Source organism: Lactuca sativa, chromosome 9, assembly GCF_002870075.4.
Source record: "Lactuca sativa cultivar Salinas chromosome 9, Lsat_Salinas_v11, whole genome shotgun sequence".
NCBI lineage: Eukaryota > Viridiplantae > Streptophyta > Magnoliopsida > Asterales > Asteraceae > Lactuca > Lactuca sativa.
In genome coordinates this window covers 166,873,515-166,893,170 of record NC_056631.2, presented here as the reverse complement: position 1 = coordinate 166,893,170, position 19,656 = coordinate 166,873,515, and the positions used below count along the sequence as shown (strand labels likewise).

Sequence of the window (19,656 nt, the reverse complement as noted above, 5' to 3'; positions counted from 1 at the left end):
TTCTTTATAATTTCCATGAGTTTTGATTTTACCATTTTTTTCTTTATAATTTCGACGAGTTTTGATTTTTTTTTGTAATTTAACTGTAAATTTTTTGTAAAATTATCATAAATACCCGTAAGGTTGTACGTGGAGTCGAAGTGAAGGCTTGGCACCGGTGACGTATAGCTCGACTTGCTGAGGGTATATTAGGGTTATTCATTATTTGGATAAACCGAATTGTCCAATTGAATAATTTGAATTGGACTATTTGGTTCAGATATTCAGATTTTTGGATTGTTTTCAACAAAACCAAATTATTATTTTGGATTGGTTTTTGTTTATAAAATAGGAACCAAATAACAATTTCTTATTTATGCATGTCTATAATTATTTATTAATTTAGTAATTTATTTTTGGAATAGATTCAAAATGTTTCACCTAATAAAAACCTTAATATGCATTTTATCTCAAAAGTTTTTATTTATAAAATATTAAACTATAATATATTTATTTAGTAGTTGTTTATAAATTTTAAACCATAACCAAATAATTTGTTTTTGTTTATTCTATAAAACTGATTAATATTCTAATTATATGTGGTTTTAAAATGTTCCGTTTTGAAACCGAATTATAAAAATCGATCCAATCGAATTGTAATTTGGTTGGATCAGATCGGATTTGAATTTAATTTGGACTATTTTAGATCAATGTTTTGAAAAACCGAAATCGATTTGAATTTAGGGGTCGTTTGATAGTTGCTGACCGAGTTAGTGTTGACTGAGTTAGTGCTGATTGGGTTAGAACTTCTGACCGAGTCCACGTCTGACTGAAACCATGCTGTTTGATTATATCTCTGACCGGTTGTAATGAATGATGCAAAATGACCATATTATCCCTTGATGGAAATTTCTTTATAGTGCTAAAAATAATGAAGAATTTTATTCATTATTCCAGTAAAAGCAATGAACTTTGATGATACATATACATACCCAAAGTGAACATAATAAAAAAAACATGAATTATTTGTTTTAATCAAATTATAAAGCAAATTGGAACACCAATTTTGACTTTCAATTCAATATTTCACATTTATTTGAATCATTCTCGACTCTTCTCCCTGATAAAAATAAAAGTTTAAAATCAACAATAAAAATCTTTTTAACAAGAATAACAACATATATTAATATAAAAAACTGCAAGGCCATTTCTATGTTCATAAGGTTCTCCTTGTTCAACCTTTTTGGGTCCATTCAACTTTCAATTGGCACCACTTGAGAGATAGAGATTAACATATATAGAATATATATCATGAAATCTGTGAATGGTTAATCTCTTGAGCAAGTTCGAACAACATAACATAATGCAACATGATACAAGATTTATTTAATCATAATACCAAATCTTTATATTTCCTTACATGTGAATTAAAGAGTCACATGGAATCTATCTCAGTGGAAATTCAAAGAGTCAAACAATTTTTTTTATCTTTTCCATAAATGTGGCACTGGAAATGGTGGAAACGGAGCAACAATAAACAAGTGTATCAACTGACAGCAAAAACCAAACAGCAAAAAGGAGCAAAAATCGATCAGCAAAGAAATTACCCTAAATTCATATATATATTCATCAGAATTTCACACATAAAAATTATGAAAACCTGTTATTGATGGAGATGTTTACCTATCACACTATGTATATAGATTTCAAAAACGATTTAGTGAAACCGATTTCATGAAATCGATTTCATGAACCGATTAAAGAGGAAGATTAAAAACGTCAGAGGTTACCAGCGATTGAAGAAGTCCCTGGCAGGAAGAATCATAATGAAGAAGGCGTCGACGATGGCAGAAAGGAGTTGCAAACTTGGTGAAGACAAAAGCAGGAGATAGAGAAACAATGGGATTGTCGTTCACGTCCTCACGATGTAGCGTAAAAAGAATCAGGGGTAAAGTGAGGAAATGTTCCGGTCAGCTTCTTTTTTACCGTGGACTGAATCAGCCAATTACCTAGGACCTAATCAAAACAATGGACTGGGTTTGACAGGATTAGCCCCTTTATCAAACAGGTTGACTGGAGCGAGTCAGCCAAAAATGCTGATCGACCCAATGAGTTGTGTATCAAACACTTGATTGGATCGGATCGGATCAAACTAAACCACCCATCTGAACACATCCAGGGAATACTACCCCCTCTTCACGAAAGGAGGCAAAAGTTGCTCAGCACAATTTTCATGAGTCTATCTCTTGGCACATTCTATTCTTGATTGATGTGAACAATATTTGGGAGAAGATAGCGCTCTACATAGCTAATAAAGATTTTTTTTACTCGTTACCCACCATGAAGTGCACATCACTAGGAAGAATAAATAAATGAAACCAAACAAATTTGTAAATAAACTAGAAAATTTGAAAAACGAAATTTTTTTTATTTTTTTAAAAAACCGAGTATTTTACAAAATATATATATATATATATATATATATATATATATATATATATATATATATATATATATATATATATATATATATATATATATATATATATATATAAAGTCGCAAATATCTTTAGATCATTTCGCAATAGTCTCTCGTTTTCGTTATTCTAGTGAAAGACACCTTTTTCTTTACTAAAACCAAAATAGTAAGTTTAAGACAAAGAAGGTTGTACACGGCAAATACAACTATTATTACACTACAATGGCGGAGACATATTTAAAGTCGCCATCGCCACCACTGTTTAGATGTCGGTGGGACTCTCTTCTCAAAATATTCCACCGAACCACCATTTTCTTTGACACTTCACAACTGCCCTCAACTCACTCATGTTCAGTCGTTTCAAGTAGCATCTGCAAACAAGGAAGATTAGAGTTCACTTTTCAGGGCAAATATTTTTAATTAGGGTTTAAAAATATTGTAATTTGGAAATCAATCAGACTGTGTGGTGTGTTTCTTGATCAATTGGGTGTGTTCACGACATGGGTTCGTGCTTAGATTAGCTTAAATTGGTTCTACACGAAAGATTTCAGCCATGGCTTCTTGGAAGAACAGAGGTGGACCAGAGTCGAATTCAAGAAATTTGGTGTCGAGAAAATTGAGTATTTTTCTTTGCATCAGTTGCTTCTGTGCTGGAATGCTGTTCACCGACAGGTTTTGCACCAAAAAGATTTCTTATTTGAAAGTTGTATAATCATCTATTTTGCATAACATGTGTAGAAATTTGATGGGTATGTTCTTGATTTTGACCCTAAATTCCACAAATTTGAGTGTGGTTCCCGAATCTTGAAATAAAAATTCATCTTTTTTCTAATCTTTACCCAACGTTTTGGGGTTTTGTGCAATCTTTTTGGCTTGCTTTTGATGATTACTTTTGTGAATTTCATGATATTGAATTACATCAAGAACTAATTTAAAATCTTGTGGTTATAGAATGTGGAAAGAGCCAGAAGCTAAAGGCATATCAAGATCAACCAGAAACGAAGCTGAAAATCTAAAATTTTTGGCAGAGGATTGCAATACAAAATCAGTGAGTAACTAATTACAATTTACATGAGCGTATCACTTGTTTTACTTCTAATTTTATATATTTCTCATACAAAATTTTTGGGATTTTTGGTTTTTGGTAGAATGATGTAAGAAGGGGTTCTAAATACAATATTGGGGAAGTTTCAAAAACGCACAACGCTGTCCAGTAAGCTTTGATATTTACCTTTTATTGTATTATTTATGTTTCACAAAAATAGTTATGAATTTCATATGATGGGAGATTAGAAGGTATAATTTAACAATATTCTAAATATTATTTAGTTATAATTCTATTATTATACTATATAACATTACCAATATTTTAAATAGGTCAAATCGAGCTATGGTCTTTGTTCTTTGTTTTAGTGAATTGCACATTTGGTCTATGTAGTTTCAAATGACAGAAATGATCCCTGTAGGGAAAGTGAATGGCAATTTTGGTCCCAGTAGCTGTCAAATAGACAAAATGACAGAAATGATCCTTGTGTAAAAAGAAAATACATAAATAGTTCATTGTTTCAAATAGACATAATGACAGAAGTTGTCCCTGTGTGAGTAAAAATTACCGAAATGATCCTTGTGCAACAAAGTTACTGAAATGATCCCCATCTAAGACAAATTTACAGAAATGGTCCCTCTGTAAGAAATAGATGAATTTACTGAAATGGTCCCTATATAATAGAAAGTTACAGAAATGGTCCCTATATAAGACAAAATTACAGAAATGGTCACTGTGTGTAAGACAAAATTACAGAAATGGTCCCTGTGTGAGACAAAATTACAGAAATGGTCCCTGTGTGTAATACAAAATTACAGAAATGGTCCATTTCGCCGCGACCCAAGGGCTTAAAACCCTCATTATTTATTATTTACAAAACTAAACAAATTAAACATAATAAAAGCTGATAAACACAAATAAGATTTTAATAAATAAAAATTTATAGTTAATTTTTTGAAAGTGAACGTAATATTTAAATGGAATAATGTATTCTTAAAAAAGAACTTTGTCATTAAACTTTTTATAATTTCTCACACTATTCCATGATGGAATAAAAAAAAATACGGCTGCCTAATGAATGAAAATAATAAAAATCAAGGAATCAATTGTCCATTCCATCATTCAAAACAAACAACTTTTTTTAGTTCCATTTCCATTCCATTTCTTCCTTGATTCCATCTTTACCAAACACCAACCTAAAAACTTATTGGATGCAGAACATTAGACAAAACAATTTCAAAGTTGGAGATGGAATTAGCAGCAGCAAGAGCAATGCAAGATTCCATAGTTACAGGATCTCCAATATCTGATGATTTGACACTCCTTAATCCCATCAAAAAACGAAAATATTTTATGGTTATTGGGATTAATACGGCTTTTAGCAGCCGAAAAAGACGAGACTCTGTTCGTGCTACTTGGATGCCTCAAGGTTAAATTTTTTACATTTCCACTTGATGCATATAATATTATTTCAAGTTTTTTTTATTAAGTTCTTTTTGCATCATAAATTTAGGTGATAAACTCAAAAAGCTCGAGGAAGAAAAGGGTATTATTATGCGATTTGTGATAGGTCACAGGTAAACAGAGTGTATCTAATAATCATATCAATCTTATTTACATGTAATTCATATTTGATGAATTATTTTATTTTCAGTGCTACATCAGGTGGTATTCTTGATAGAGCTATTGAAGCAGAAGAAAAGAAGCATGGAGATTTTCTGAGGTTGGAGCATATTGAAGGGTACCTTGAATTATCTGCAAAAACAAAAAAGTACATAACTACAGCTGTTGCTCTGTGGGATGCGGATTTTTATGTCAAAGTTGATGATGATGTACATGTAAATATAGGTAATTTAGCTTTCTAAATGACAAATCATTCAAAGAAAACATAAGACTCACCTTGTTTGTTACAAAACATGTTGTACTGTGTTTGACTTGCATTGGACTAAAAGCTTTTGGTCCCACCCAAAAGGATGGGACCATTGAGACCGGTTAATCACAGTCCAATGTATGTCAGACACAGTACAACTTGTTTTGTAACAAACAGGGTGAGTCTTACGTTTTTTTTTTTAAGATTTGTCATTTACAAAGCTAAATTATTGTGTGAAGGTACACTTGGAGCAACGTTAAGTAGATATCAGTCAAAGCCTCGTGTATATGTTGGATGCATGAAATCGGGGCCCGTTCTTGCTCATAAGTAAGCAGAATCTCTTCCTTGAAACTAGCTACTTATTGTTTTTTTTAGTTATATTACAAAGAATGATATGATTGTAATTATGGTTGTTTTGTGAATAGAGGAGTGAGATATCATGAACCCGAGCATTGGAAATTTGGTGAAGTAGGAAACAAGTATTTTCGTCATGCTACGGGTCAACTATATGCAATCTCTAGAGATTTAGCTACTTATATTTCAATAAACCAGTAAGCCCATGCTTCTTTCTTTTTTATAAAGTTTTGTGTTGATAAATGATCATGATGTTAAAAATTTATTCTATAAAAAAACATGAAGAACTTGAGAAATTATTATGTCATCAATATTCTGGATCTCATTATTGGATGTTTTGGAATGTTGTAGACATGTACTACACAAATATGCGAATGAGGATGTCTCGATTGGATCATGGTTTATTGGACTGGATGTGGAGCACATTGATGATAGGAGGTTGTGTTGTGGAACACCACCAGGTAATAATAATAATCATAAACGTTTTCTTGATAGAATGTTGTTTGGGTAAATAAGTTTTAAGAAATAACGTCACACTTTGGGAAACAATTAAATTAATGTCCTATTAACAACACTTAAATGTTGTTGTAGATTGTGAATGGAAGGCTCAAGCAGGGAATGTATGTGTGGCATCATTTGATTGGAGTTGCAGCGGGATTTGCAGATCTGCTGATAGGATTAAAGATGTTCACAAGCGATGTGGGGAAGACGAGTCTGCTCTATGGAATGCTTCCTTTTGAGACAAAAAGAAAAAAAAAAAAAAAAAAAAAAAAAGATTTGTGACATGATGTTTATACAGCTGTAAAGTACTGAGATAAAGGTTGCAGACAGGGGTTCTGCTCTATTTTAGCTCAAGAGGAAAGGTACCCCCTGTTGGAGCAACTTAAAATAGAGTTAAAGATGTTATTTTGTTATGAAAATTAGGAAAAAAAATGTTCTTGAGTTTTGATACAAACACAAGTAGTAAGATGCGTGCAGCTCACTTCAATTTTTTAAATATATAACTTTGTTCTTTGCAGGTGTCCATGATCATAGGCTGGTTAATATGTCTCTTTATGGTAGGGGTCGCAATTTATGACACGATACGACAAAAATACACGACAAGAAACGAAATTGGGACGAAACTGAAATTGAATTCGTGTTCGCGTCGTGTTCGTGTTAACTGTAAAAAACACGATGTCATGTCGTGTTGGTGTTCAAAATTTGACACGATTTAGCAGTTCTTTATCGTGTTTGTCGTGTTTGCCGTGTTATATTGATAAAGTATTCATTAAAATAAACTAGTATCTAGTATATGTTATATTTTTCATGTTTGTCGTTTTTTAATTCGTTTGTTTTCGTGTTAGTTAAAAAAAACACGACATCGGATCGTGTTCGTGTTACATAAAACCTTGTCGTGTCGTGTCAGACAGAAACACGAAACGATAGCACGATTTGTCACCCCTACTTACTTACTACTTATTGGGTGTGGTAAGAGGTTTGGTTGGACTCGATCAAATTCAGACTACCACAATTAAAACTTATTGATCCAGTCATAGACATTTTACCCATGCTGCCTCAATCCCAAATTTTTGTCATGGTAAGGTTTCAACTTGTGTATTTATATCCCTAATTCCCTAATTGGTATATGGATAATCAATCCCAAAGTTTTGGGTTCCTAAATTAAAGTTCATGGACAGGAAAGTGGCTATTGTAATCACTTTAATTTTTTTTACTTGCAACTTAAACCGGCTATTGTAATCATTTTGACCGTTTTTTACGTGCAACTTGCTGAGTGGCACCAAGTTGACTGCTTGCTAAAGAGGCGCGTTAAGTGGACTATTGGGCTTATGTGTCGACTCATGTGGCTTGCCCTTCCTTTACAATTTAAAAAAAAAAATTAGATTTTTTTTGGAGAAAATAAGGATGAGGGACTCGAATCCTCAACCTCCAACAATATGTCTTACTATATGAGCTAAAAGAACTTATTGTTAGAACTCGTCTTCCTCCTTACATCAGCCCACCAGGCCCCATCGACATACCTTCCAACCTTAATTTCCTTCCCTCAAACCATGCTGAAACTTGAATTCTTGCTCCTAGTTTGCCGAGTCGTTGTCATAGCTATCTACACCTTAAAATCAGGAAGTTAAGTCTCGTCCCTCATTCACGATCACAACCCGTTCACCTCTTTCTCTCTCGTTCGAATGGTGCATGCTTGATGACGGCCATCGCTACAACGACGTTCACTGGTTCCTTTGACGTCGTCAGCCTCCATAATGATCGACCACCACCTTCATCGCCAACGACCTTGCGACCTATTGTTTTCGGAAGGAGAAATCGAGTTCCATGTGTTGATTTCGTTAACTACTTCGATTTCCCTTATTCCAGCTTCCTCTCTTTGTCCAACAACTCCCATTTTCTTTAGGTATTATCGTTTTACTGACTATGTGATGTGTTACTTAATTTAGGGTTACTGATTTTTGTATACCCACTTCAAGAAAAGTTCCTTATTTTTGTCTGATTGTGAGCTTAGGGTAGAATCAAGTATTCGATTGTCTATAGGATCTAGTGTTATTTTATGGTTAGTATAGACGAGTGTTGTAGGGTTGGTGGAAGTTTCATGGATAAGTTATGTGAGGTCAGCCGGCCAGTTGAGGAATGTCTAGCCTTTCTCTAGGAAGTGAGAATAGGATGTATGTGTATTCTAGTGTGTGTTGTTAGGGTTGTTGTGATGATCTTCTGAGACAAATACGAGTAGGTGCAGAAGGTAGTATAAGCTCGTACTACTGGAAGCACAGGACTCGTACACGTAGCAAGGAAGTCACAACCCCTAGAGTCTTGTTGGAATGGATCATATGGTATGATATGTGCCTCATTTGATATTTTCTAGTTTATTTTTTAGTATGTTGGTTACGAGGCGATTTGAGTCAGGATTCGGATCAGGAGCAAGAGCGAGTGGCCAGCATAGGTCAGGGTTGTTTGAGGATCAGGTTAGGGAGATGATTCATGTTGAGGTTGTTTCTATTGCCCGGGGGCAGATATTGGAGTTGTTTGGGTCTATCAAGACCGTCATGATGGAGTTCTTTGATGACCGATACACTGCACTTTCTGAGGCTGCTGCTGTTGCGGCCACCGCGGTCGTCGTTGTTGCAAGAATTGGTGGGGGAAGAGCCTTCCAGTAATGGGACTTCGACAATACGAAGCCCCCGATGTTTGACGGAGTCCAGGATCTGATCATTTCCATTAGGTGGTTGTCCAATGTTGAGGAATGTTTCTTTACTTGCTCTTGCCTAGCTGACCAGAAGGTCAAGTGCGCTCCAAACCTTCTTCGGTCTGGAGCGAAGGATTGATGGAGGCTGGTTACTGGTTCATACACTCCATAGCAGAGAGTTGTTGTATCTTGGGAGCAATTCTCTAAGATGTTCTGCTCAAGATACGTCCCTTTGGTGGGAGAGAGAGAGAGAGAGAGAGAGAGAGAGAGAGAGAGAGAGAAAGAGAGAGAGAGAGAGAGAGAGAGAGAGAGAAAGAGAGATTAGCCCAGGAGTATTTGGACCTGAGGTAGGGGACGAAGTTGTTGAATGAGATCACCAAGATGTTCACTAAGAGAGCGTTGTTTTGCCTTGAGTTTGTTGTATTTGAGAAAGCTCAGATGACCCGGTACTTGAGCATGCTCAAGATGTACATCCGCTAGTTTGTGTCTACTCAACGTTATGGTTCACTCATTGAGTTACAGGAGGCCGCGAGGAGACGGGAGATTGAGATGGAGCTCCAGAAGAGGGATCTGAGGCATGCCCCTATGCAGTTGTAGCCTACGACAAAGTGGTTTAAGGCCACTGATGTGAGATCTGGGAGTCAGAAGGGCCGAACTTGTGGCAAGTGCGACAAGGTTCATGAGGGTTCTTTCCGATCTACTTCTGAATGACACAAATGTGAAAATGAGGGGCACTTTGCGAGGGATTGTCGCCAGCCAGCCCTAGTACCAAGCACCAGGATTTGATACCATTGTGATCTGGTTGCCCATGTGAAGGTCAACTGTCCATTGCTCGCCGCCAAGCCGGCGCAGGCCTCGACACCAGCCACTCTGAGGATTACTGATGGGTGACAGGGTAGGGTGAAGCCCCCGAGGGCTCGAGCCGTGCTTTTCAGCTCACTACCTAGGAGGTCAGGGCAGCGCCTGACGTCGTGACTGGTACATTCTTAGTGAATTCTTTGCCTGCACTTGTGTTATTTAACTCGGACGCGAGTAAGTCCTTTTAGTCTCGATCTTTTAGTAGGGATTTTGGTATGACCTTTAGCGAGTTGGAGTGTCCGTTGCGGGTTTCTATCGCCAACGAACATGGTGTTCTTGCATCCAGAGTGTATCAGGGTTGTGTGTTGGAGATCTTTGGGGTTCCTTATCTGATCGATTTGATTCTGGTCCCCATGGGAGATGTATGTGTAATAGTGGGGATGGATTGGCTAAGCAGGTTTGGGGCTATGATCAATTGCGAGGGTCAGCGAGTGATAGTTCGAACCCCAAGTGAGGGAGAATTGATCATCTGCGGAGAGGGTGCCAGGGTTGGAACAGGGTTTTGTTCGGCGGCCATGGTTCGACAGTATTTTAGCATGTGCGTATGGGTTATCTTGCCTATATGGTTGATATTCGGGTGGGGGAGTAGGTCTCGGCTTTAGATGTGCCATTTTTCAGAGAGTTTTTTGATGTGTGTCTGGAGGAGTTACCTGGTGTGCCTCCTGAGAGGCAGGTTGAGTTCAGGATTGACCGTGTGCCAGGTGCGGCTCCGATTGCTAAGGCATCGTACCGTTTGGCACCACCTGAGATGCAGGAGTTGCCATCTCAGCTCCAGGAGCTGTTAGGTAAGCATTTCATCAGTCCGAGAAGTTCATTGTGGGGAGCGCCGATATTGTTCGTCAAGAATAAGGATGGTTCACACCGGATGTGCATTGATTACCGGGAGTTAAACAAGTTAATGGTGAAGAACCGTTATCCGCTTCCGCAGATCGATGACCTATTTGATCAGTTACAGGGTGCATATTTGTTCTCCAATATCGACTTAAGGTCGGTGTATCATCAGGTGAGGGTGAGAGAGGAGGACGTGGAGAAGACCGCATTTCGGACTTGTTATGGGCATTACGAGTTCGTGATGATGCTATTTGGGCTCACCAATGCGCCTGCAGTGTTTATGGATTTGATGAATCAGGTATGCAGGTCGATGCTCGACCGATCAGTTATTGTGTTCATTGATGATATCGTGGAGTATTCCAAGACCAGAGAGCTTTTGGGAGTGTTGAGGCGATAAGGGTTGTATGTCACGTTCTCGAAATGTGAGTATTGGTTACGAGAGTTATCGTGTGACGAATGAGAACCTTCATCTTTGGGAAATTAGGACTAATTCCTTGTTCACATGTAGATGTGAGTCAAGTGAAGGATTAGAAGATCTAGTACACATTGTTGTGCATTGGTCAGGTCCACCACAAAGAACGATAAGACTATTCGTCATGATTTACTAAAAGTTTAGTAAACATGGTTATACTTACAAGATTAATTGTAATTCTAAATCATTTGAAAAGTTTCAATGTATGGCAGAACGAATAAGAAGAATCATTTAGGTAGAAAGATAAAAGTTTCTCCAATCTGAAAGAAAGGAGAGTACTTAAGTATCGTGTTTTATGATCATCTTAGTGATTATGAAACCATGTCACAATTGATCCTCTAAGGACACCTTAGTGCATTTGTATGGTTAAGAAGAGGAATCAACAATTGTTGAAATGGTTAAATCAAAAGGTGAATCATACTTCGTTCCAAAATCAAGTCTTAGAGTCGTAATCCAAGATTGTGCCTTGAGTGACACATCTTTAAGAAGGTTTGTAACACTCATCAAATGTGGAGTAGAAATGCTTCTTACTCTTTCAAATTTGAAATTGGTAGTTGTGATGTCTTGGATAGGACAAAGACCAACTATGACCAATTATATGAAGTGTTTTTCTTGATAAGAATCTGTACTAACACTTGAATATTTTTTTGTCGAAAAACATTTCTTGACAGAGAATCTTATATGTCAAGAGGTCAGTGGGAGTCTTAAAGGTCTTAAAAAGTTTCAAGAACTAATCAAGAATAAACCTATTGCTCATCATTAGCACACGACTTGAGGTTTGTAACCTATCGTGTTAACACATTCTTGTTTATGTACCCATTCATGTTGACTATGCATGTGAGTTCTATGAGTTCTCATTTGATTGCAAGGATTGATCACTTGTGGGCAACTGAAAGTATACTAATGAATGGACTATATTGACATTATTATGAATAGATAGGATTCTATTAAGAATACATTGTCGTAAGGCAAATATGGAAACGTTTCCGTAATGGGAGTTGGAAATTAAGAATCTATGTGTAGGTTAGAAACTTTTATGTAAGAAGGATGTTCAAAGGAATGTGCTTTGAATATGAGACTTCGTATCTATGGGTTTACCCTAAAAATACTAATTTTGTCAATATAATAAGATTGAGCTACAAATGTGGTGATCAGGCATAAAGCGTTTTTGTCATTATACCCTATAATATCGATTTTTGTCATTTTAAAAAGAAAATCGCTTGTCATTTTAGTTTGTATTCATTATTACTTAAACCTTGCTATTTTCAGCGAGTCACAAAAGGGAAAAGAAAGAAAGTCCCTTACAAGTTTGTTGTATTGGTAGAAAGTAGAAACGAATCATATGTTTTTTGTTTCTTTGGGAAGTAATATATCACTCTTTTGTGTGAAGAAAACTAGAAAAGCATAGTTTAGTTGAATAGTAATGAACTAATTCAGATGTAGCTTTTCTTAAGGCTTTCGAGACATCAGAAAATAAAAATCCCACATACAAATTCATGTGCATTAATTGCTGGTTGGATCCATGTTAATATAGCATTAACAAAATTAAGAATTATAGACGTTCAGTAGTCTTTTTCATTTTATCTATTGAACTTTAGTATTTCTATCTACTTCTGTTTTTGAATTTTATTTTAATCAATATCAAAACACTCCATATAAATCATACACTTTCACCTTTGTAGAGGACTTAAAAAAAAAAAAAGCAAAAAAACATTACGTACACCCCACCAAGAAGTTCCCCATATTGACAGAAGACATATCATCAAAAATGTTGTTGATGAAGTTATTCAAGTATAGATTGGTGTAAAACCAAACCAAACCATGTGTTGGAGTTTGACTTATAAAAATGTAGTACTCATATCATATCAAATGCAAACGTGGCTAAGCTAGGCTAAAGCTGCAATCAAGTAGAGCAAAAGCCTAGAAAAAAATTTAGCAAGAAATAGAAAGACGATTATTCTGGTCAAAAAGAGTTTCAAGTATACCAGAATATATATATTCAGCATGAATGATTATGAAGAAGCAAAATCAGCGTTTTTAGATATCAAGAAGCAGCCTCCTCGGATCCTCAACCACATCTTTGATTCGTCTGAGGAAAAACACAGCCTCTCTTCCATCAATTAGCCTATGGTCATAGGTGAGGGCGATGTACATCATGGGTCTTGCTACTATGTTGCCTCCAACCACCATTGGTTTGCTCACAATTGAATGCATTCCCAATATTGCAGACTGTCATTTCACACCATATGATTCATCAGTCAACTTATTTACCAAAAAAAGTTGTATAATTACGTTTTTGGCCCCTGAGCATAGCCGGTTTTTGCTATTTTGGTCCCAAAAAGTTTTATCTTGCAATTTTGATCCTTATTTGAGGTTTTTTTCAACAATTTTGGTCCATGTTCCATGTAAAATGAAAATGACTATAATTTGGCCCCTGAGTATAGGTGATTTTTCCAATTTTGGTCCAAAGGATACAGTAATTTTACTTCGAGGACCACATATGCAACAAATGAAACATGGGGATGATATCCGTAACTTTTGTAACTTAGCCAATTAAATATTTAATTGTATTTTACTTTATTAAAGAAGAAGCAAAAGGGTACCTGTGGAGGATTGATGATTGGGGTACTCAAAAGGCTTCCATAAACACCACCATTAGAGATGGTAAAAGAGCCTCCTGCCATTTCATCAATAGATATTGTTCCACTGGTTGCCTTTTTAGCAAGACTGTTGATCTCTTTCTCAATCTCAGCAAAGTTCATCTTTTCAGCATTTCGAATTACTGGCACAACAAGTCCCTACAAAAACAACAAATTCACAATCTTTAAAGAAAATACAAGAATGTCATTGTGTTGCATTTTTTTAATAAAAATATATCTCAAAGTTGTTTGTTTGTTACCTTTGGAGTCCCAACAGCTATGCTGATATCAATGTAATCTCTGTAGATGATGTCATCACCATCAATAACTGCATTTATAATTGGCTGATTTTGGAGTCCACTCACAGCAGCCTGAGTGAAAATAATCAAATATTAATACATTAAATATAATTGTGGATGTTTAGCATAATGACAGTTTTCATCCCTATATTAACAAATGTTTTTTCAGAAATGGTCCCTGCTTAACTGGAAGATTACAGAAGCGGTCCTTGTGCATCACAAAATTAGGGAAATGGTCCCTGACTAATAGAGAATTTACAGAAATTGTCCTCTGTATCACAAAATTACAGAAATGATCCCTGTGTTTCAGGAAATACCTTCACAAATCCAGACATCAGACCCAATTTCACTCCATGTTTCTCTAAGAATGCATCCTTGTATTCAGAACGGAGTTTCATCAAATTAGTCCTGCATAAACCCAAGTATCAAGTAAAATATGAGAAATGATTTTTACTAATTCACATGTATGCTAAAAAAAACAAATTAACTTATCGCTTTTTTGTTGAACAATGGTTATTGAGCTTGGTTTTTTAATTTCTTAACGGTTATCTACCTAACTTGTACTCTTTCTTAGTATCCTTTACTTGTATATTCTTGGTTGAGTAAATTACACGAATGGTCCCTGTGGTTTGGGGTAATTTGCATGTTTGGTCCCTAACTTATTTTTTTAGCTCGTAAGGTCCCTACTGTTTGTTTTTGTTGTGCGCTTGGTCCTTGTCTTACCTAAAAAGACTATTTTGCCCTTGATTTAAAAAAATCAAGGGCAAAATAGTTTTTTTTAGGTAAGACAGGGTCCAAACGCGCAACAAAACAAACAGTAGGGACCTTCCGAGTTAAAAAATAAGTTAGGGACCAAACGTGCAAATTACCCCAAACCATAGGGACCATTCGTGTAATTTACTCTTCTTGGTTTTTGAATAAAAATATAAGAAAGTAAAATCTTACATGTCAACTTCATTAAATGTAGTCAATAAAGCGAATGTGTTTTGAGAATCTTTAAGACGTGTAGCAACTCTCTTTCTTAAACGAGTCATAGGAACCTGCACATTAAACATAACACCATTCAATCAAACAAAACCTTAAAAACATCAAAACAAATATTCCATTTCAACCACTTTAAAGTTGATTCAATTGGATTAATATAAAATATGTGAATGACTCACGCGTCTTTCTCTTTCTTTAGGAGGAAGTTGGGGTTCTGAAGGAGAGGTTCTAGAAGGTGATGGTGATGGTAAAGCAGAAGGCTTAGGCTTTGCAATGATAGGGGCAGTTTCGACTTTTGGCGCTGGCTTCTCCTCAACCTTTGGTGGCTGAGAAACAGCTTCTTCTTTTTTGGATGGAGAAGGAGGAGGAGGTGATGCACCTTCTGCAGACTTTGAAATGATGGCAACTTTTGTACCTGGTTCAACAGTATCCCCTTCCTTTGCCACAAACTAACAAAATCAAAGCTAGAATCTTTTAGTTTTCTAAAAAAATTATCCATTTTTTTGAACAAAATTGAAAAATATTTTAATTTACCTCTTGGATTATACCCGCTTCAGGACTAGCAACATCAATTGTAACCTGTAACATACAGAAACATTACCAATGGTTACAAGCTCATAAATGGAATCATAAAAATAAAAAATAAAATAAAAATCCCATGAAATGAAAATCAGCCCAAGATTATGGAATGCTCCATTACATTCCTGTGTGTCAAATAAACAGGATTTCTTCATTCCATTCCATTTCATTTCATTATTCCATCCATGATTACTGAATATGAAACACTACCCACGTATAAGAAATACCTTGTCTGTTTCAACTTGTGCAATTGGTTCATCAATTTCTACCCTATCACCAGGTTCTGTTCCAAGAACATTAATTAAAAATCAGAAGCTTAAAAAATAATTCAGGATATTGTTAATGAAATACATTGAGAGACATAGACATACTCTTCAAGAAAGTTGCTAGTGTCCCATCACTTATAGATTCACCCATAAAAGGGACAACAGCATCAACCAAATCACCTTCAAGAAACAAAATTAACCTTTTAAACATTAAGAATTTACATGTAAATGAAATGTCAGAAAAGAAATATATATGAGTATCACACCACTTGAGGAGAACATTCTGGTTTGCATTTGAATGCTCACAGATGGCTGAAGACTGGTCATAACTTCCCTGTGAATAAAAGGAAGTCTAGTTACTTAGATCAATACTACTGAATTTGAATCATGGGTAAAAAGATAGCATTATGAACTAACCTTAATGGCCTTAAATTCACTGGGCCACCTGTAACAGCATTAGGATGGTAAAAAAAAATTAGATCCTTACATGACTAAATGAATGCACTTCAAAATCAGTGTTTCTCAGAATAGTAGGATGGAATGGAATCACGAGGATAATGGAATGAGTCATTACATTCCCCTGGCTATGGAATGAACCATTCCATTCCTTCCTTGATTCCATCAAACAAAACACTATCTAATAAATGGGCTGAAACTTACCAGGTTGGGCAACATGACATATACTCCTAACATTTCCAACAATTCTCGGATGGAGCAACACCTATACACATGTTGAAAAGTTAACCATAAGAAAACAGAACGTAGAATTAAATAATATTGGATAAAAATAAAATACATGGTTTTGGAATATAAGACAATAATACCTCTCCTTCTGAAGTAAAACAAGTTGCAGTTGTAGATGCTACAGGACAAGTCCTTCTCCATGATTTTCCTATGATCTGTCCAAAATACAGTAAAGTAATATCAATGGCCTGTCCATTTTTTATATTTCTATATTACTCTTAATGTGCATAATGTAGCATTCCCTCCCTACCTCTGAATACTGCAGTCCATTTCAGTTTCTGTTGCTAAACCTAGTATTCTCCAAATTCATATTTTAAATTGATGCTTTTTGTTTGACAACTCTAGACAATTTCTATTGCGAAACTCCTGTTATTTCATACAATAACGTAGTTATATTATATAAGTTTCCTTTCTAAAAAGTTTACCTAAAATCAATAACCGAGTAAAAACAACATGATATAACCCTATTTCATCACAGATGGAGTACTTTGGCTACGGTTTAGTGTGGTTATCAGATTCCATTGTTATACAAAGCAACGAGTCGTATCATATTTGAGCTCAAAACGCAACACAGTTGACACATTCTATTTTGTTCTTTTCAACATGGAGGAAATCGTATAGATAAAAATACAACACAAAGTAAACATATAAAAGATGCCTGAAAATGAAATCTACCTTTACCGAAGCAGAGGAGCTTCCGCTAACAACTCTTCGCCGGAAAACACCGAACATCGCTAGCGTCAACTTTATATGCTGTTATCCACAAATCATACAAAGGTATAAAGACGAAATCATCGGTTAAAAAATAAAACGCTTAACAAAAAAATAAACATATACCGGAAGATTCAAACCAGATGTATATATAAATTTTCAGCAAATATATACAGAGAGAGAGGTAACGCAAACGATTAAGAATCACCGAAGATTAAACCAGATCCTTTGGATTCAATAAACTTACGGGATTGAGGAACAGATTGGTCTGGATCTTCTACGGAAGAACGAATGAATGAAGAAGTAGAACTTTCACGCAGATTCGTGGAATAATCGTAGGCAGGGGGCCGCCGCGAATGAAGGTCTTCTTGGAGGCTTCTATATGCGTTCGACTATTTGGACAAGGGGGAAATTTTTTATTAGTTGAAAGAAGAAAAACTATTCACATGTATTATTTTATTTGGGGTCAATGTTATAAATGTTTTTTAGGTTCACCTTTTTCTACAGATGTCATATTTTGCATCGAGTCCAATTGAATAACAAAAAGTTACATAAAAAATTCAAAAACAGGGTTTCTCACTTTCTCCATAATCATTACCTTGTTTTAAGGTTGTTTGTAAATTCAAATTAATTACTCCTAAACGGGTCAAAATAGATTTCTTCTTTTTTTCTTGTTAATCAATATTATTGATCAAAATTGTTGGCTTTTTATCTTTAACTTTTTCTTATGATTGAGGTTTTCTTGAAGCTTCTTTGTATCATTTTTACATGTTAATTGGTACATTTGTTGGTTGTGGATGATTAATTTTCATATTTTTCTCTTACATTGCACAAGTTGTCAATGACATTCTCTTCTCAAAACTCTAATACTCGATAATATGTTGAAGATGGGGTTATGATCACAATTGATGATGTATCATGGACTATGAACTAGATGATGACATTGAAAGGCATATGACAATTGGTGTAAGGTTTTTTTTATATTATCTCAGTTAATGAGAGAACTTTCTCAAGAGGACCTGATGATGAAATGGAAGATTAGTCAATACTATGAACAATAGACATTCACCCCAATATGTACAATTATTATTGTTATTATGCTTGCATGCCAACAAAATAACATAAAGTTACCAATTACATAATAAAAATAAAATGATTAGCTAAAAGATAACTATTATCAAATTTTTAAGGCAAATTATTGTCAAATTTTTCATCATTTACAACCTTCTTATTGGCATTATATACGTTGTGGAGTAAAATGTGTGGACCACATAGTTATTTTCGGAAGTGATGTCCAGTCTAGCTAGGTTGATGCATTGAGTTTTATACACATGTGGGGCGTGAGATTGGGAGTTCGATTCCCTTAAACTATCTCTTGTGGTGCCACATATGGGAAATTTTTCCCTGAGAATCCCTATGGGGGCTGGGTTTGTCCTCTAAAGGAACTCGAACTCGAGATGCTCATTGAAATATTGCGAGTAGGCTTGCACTTAATTCGTTTGTCATTTCCAAAAAAATATAGTCATTTTCGTTTAGGGGCGAGCAGACTGACCCAATTTTTTCGAACCACACAGTAGGATACCTTATACTTAAAATCGATCTTCATTCCTAGAAATGCTCTCGAAAAACGTTAGTATAGTGGTACCCTTTGGTTTGGTACCGATCTAGAACTGAGATTACCCATAACTTCAAACTAAACCTACTTTCACAAACTAAACCAATACCAAAAAATTGGTATTGTGGTAATATATGACTCCCAAAGATGAACAGTAAACATAACACTGTTTAAAATTTACAAACGGTTTGTATTACTATAAATATTGCCATTTAAAAAAAAAAATAAGTAAGTATATTCAATTTTTAGGTGAGTTTTGCTGACTCGTTTGACATGATATCGATGAAGATGTGTAGAAAATGAAATTTTGAGTTATGATTTTATTGTCTTTATTTGTTGGACATTTTATTCTTTGTTGGGCAAATGGTAGGAATAATACACATCCATCTCGTTTCCAAGTTTAACTTAACGAAATAAAAGAAAGTAAATTTGTGGAAATGAGAATAAAATAAAAAATAAAAAATAGTCTTCCCAAGTTTCATTAAAAGAAGTGAAAGGAAATTGAATGATCATTTTCCCTTCTAATTTTCCTTCTGATTTGGAAGGATTTGGAAAATAATAACAAAATAATTAATTTTAATGCTACTTCTCTACAACTCGGGAACACAAAAGAAAATTTTGTTTTCATTTTCTTTCTCTCTTAACTTTCTTTCCGTTTGTTAATGATGTCGAAATATTGCTACACCTATTATTTACCAAATATCTAACTAATTGTTATGACTTAAGACAGTGGACCTTGTT

At 35.2% G+C, this 19,656-nt stretch overlaps 2 protein-coding genes across 4 annotated transcripts; one reads left to right on the top strand and one right to left on the bottom strand.

Annotated features, from left to right (window-relative positions):
- The first annotated feature begins 2,612 nt into the window (after positions 1–2,612).
- Positions 2,613–7,007, top strand: LOC111912760 (probable beta-1,3-galactosyltransferase 2). 2 transcript variants are annotated; one of them, XR_006186827.2, is made up of 11 exons: positions 2,613–3,130; positions 3,410–3,506; positions 3,607–3,671; positions 4,721–4,932; positions 5,017–5,080; positions 5,158–5,351; positions 5,613–5,700; positions 5,799–5,924; positions 6,079–6,188; positions 6,319–6,590; positions 6,747–7,007. XR_006186827.2 is itself a non-coding variant. In XM_042898101.2 (10 exons), the coding sequence occupies exons 1-10, from the start codon at positions 3,012–3,014 to the stop codon at positions 6,465–6,467; spliced, it is 1,224 nt and encodes a 407-aa protein (XP_042754035.1). In that variant the 5' UTR covers positions 2,613–3,011; the 3' UTR covers positions 6,468–6,739. The 2 variants fall into 2 exon arrangements, 1 of the variants encoding a protein (XP_042754035.1); XM_042898101.2 differs by lacking the exon at positions 6,747–7,007 and having other exon boundaries at positions 6,319–6,739.
- Positions 7,008–12,835: 5,828 nt separating this feature from the next.
- On the bottom strand, positions 12,836–17,721 carry LOC111912761 (dihydrolipoyllysine-residue succinyltransferase component of 2-oxoglutarate dehydrogenase complex 2, mitochondrial). Of its 2 annotated transcripts, none has more exons than XM_023908503.3 (15): positions 17,427–17,721; positions 17,265–17,342; positions 16,670–16,744; positions 16,506–16,566; positions 16,263–16,290; positions 16,112–16,179; positions 15,951–16,025; positions 15,807–15,862; positions 15,535–15,579; positions 15,180–15,449; positions 14,962–15,056; positions 14,334–14,424; positions 13,978–14,088; positions 13,682–13,876; positions 12,836–13,307 (listed from the first exon to the last, which is right to left on the bottom strand). In XM_023908503.3, the coding sequence occupies exons 2-15, from the start codon at positions 17,319–17,321 to the stop codon at positions 13,116–13,118; spliced, it is 1,419 nt and encodes a 472-aa protein (XP_023764271.1). In that variant the 5' UTR covers positions 17,322–17,342; positions 17,427–17,721; the 3' UTR covers positions 12,836–13,115. The 2 variants fall into 2 exon arrangements, with proteins under 2 accessions (XP_023764271.1, XP_023764270.1); XM_023908502.3 differs by having other exon boundaries at positions 17,548–17,719.
- Positions 17,722–19,656: the final 1,935 nt, after the last annotated feature.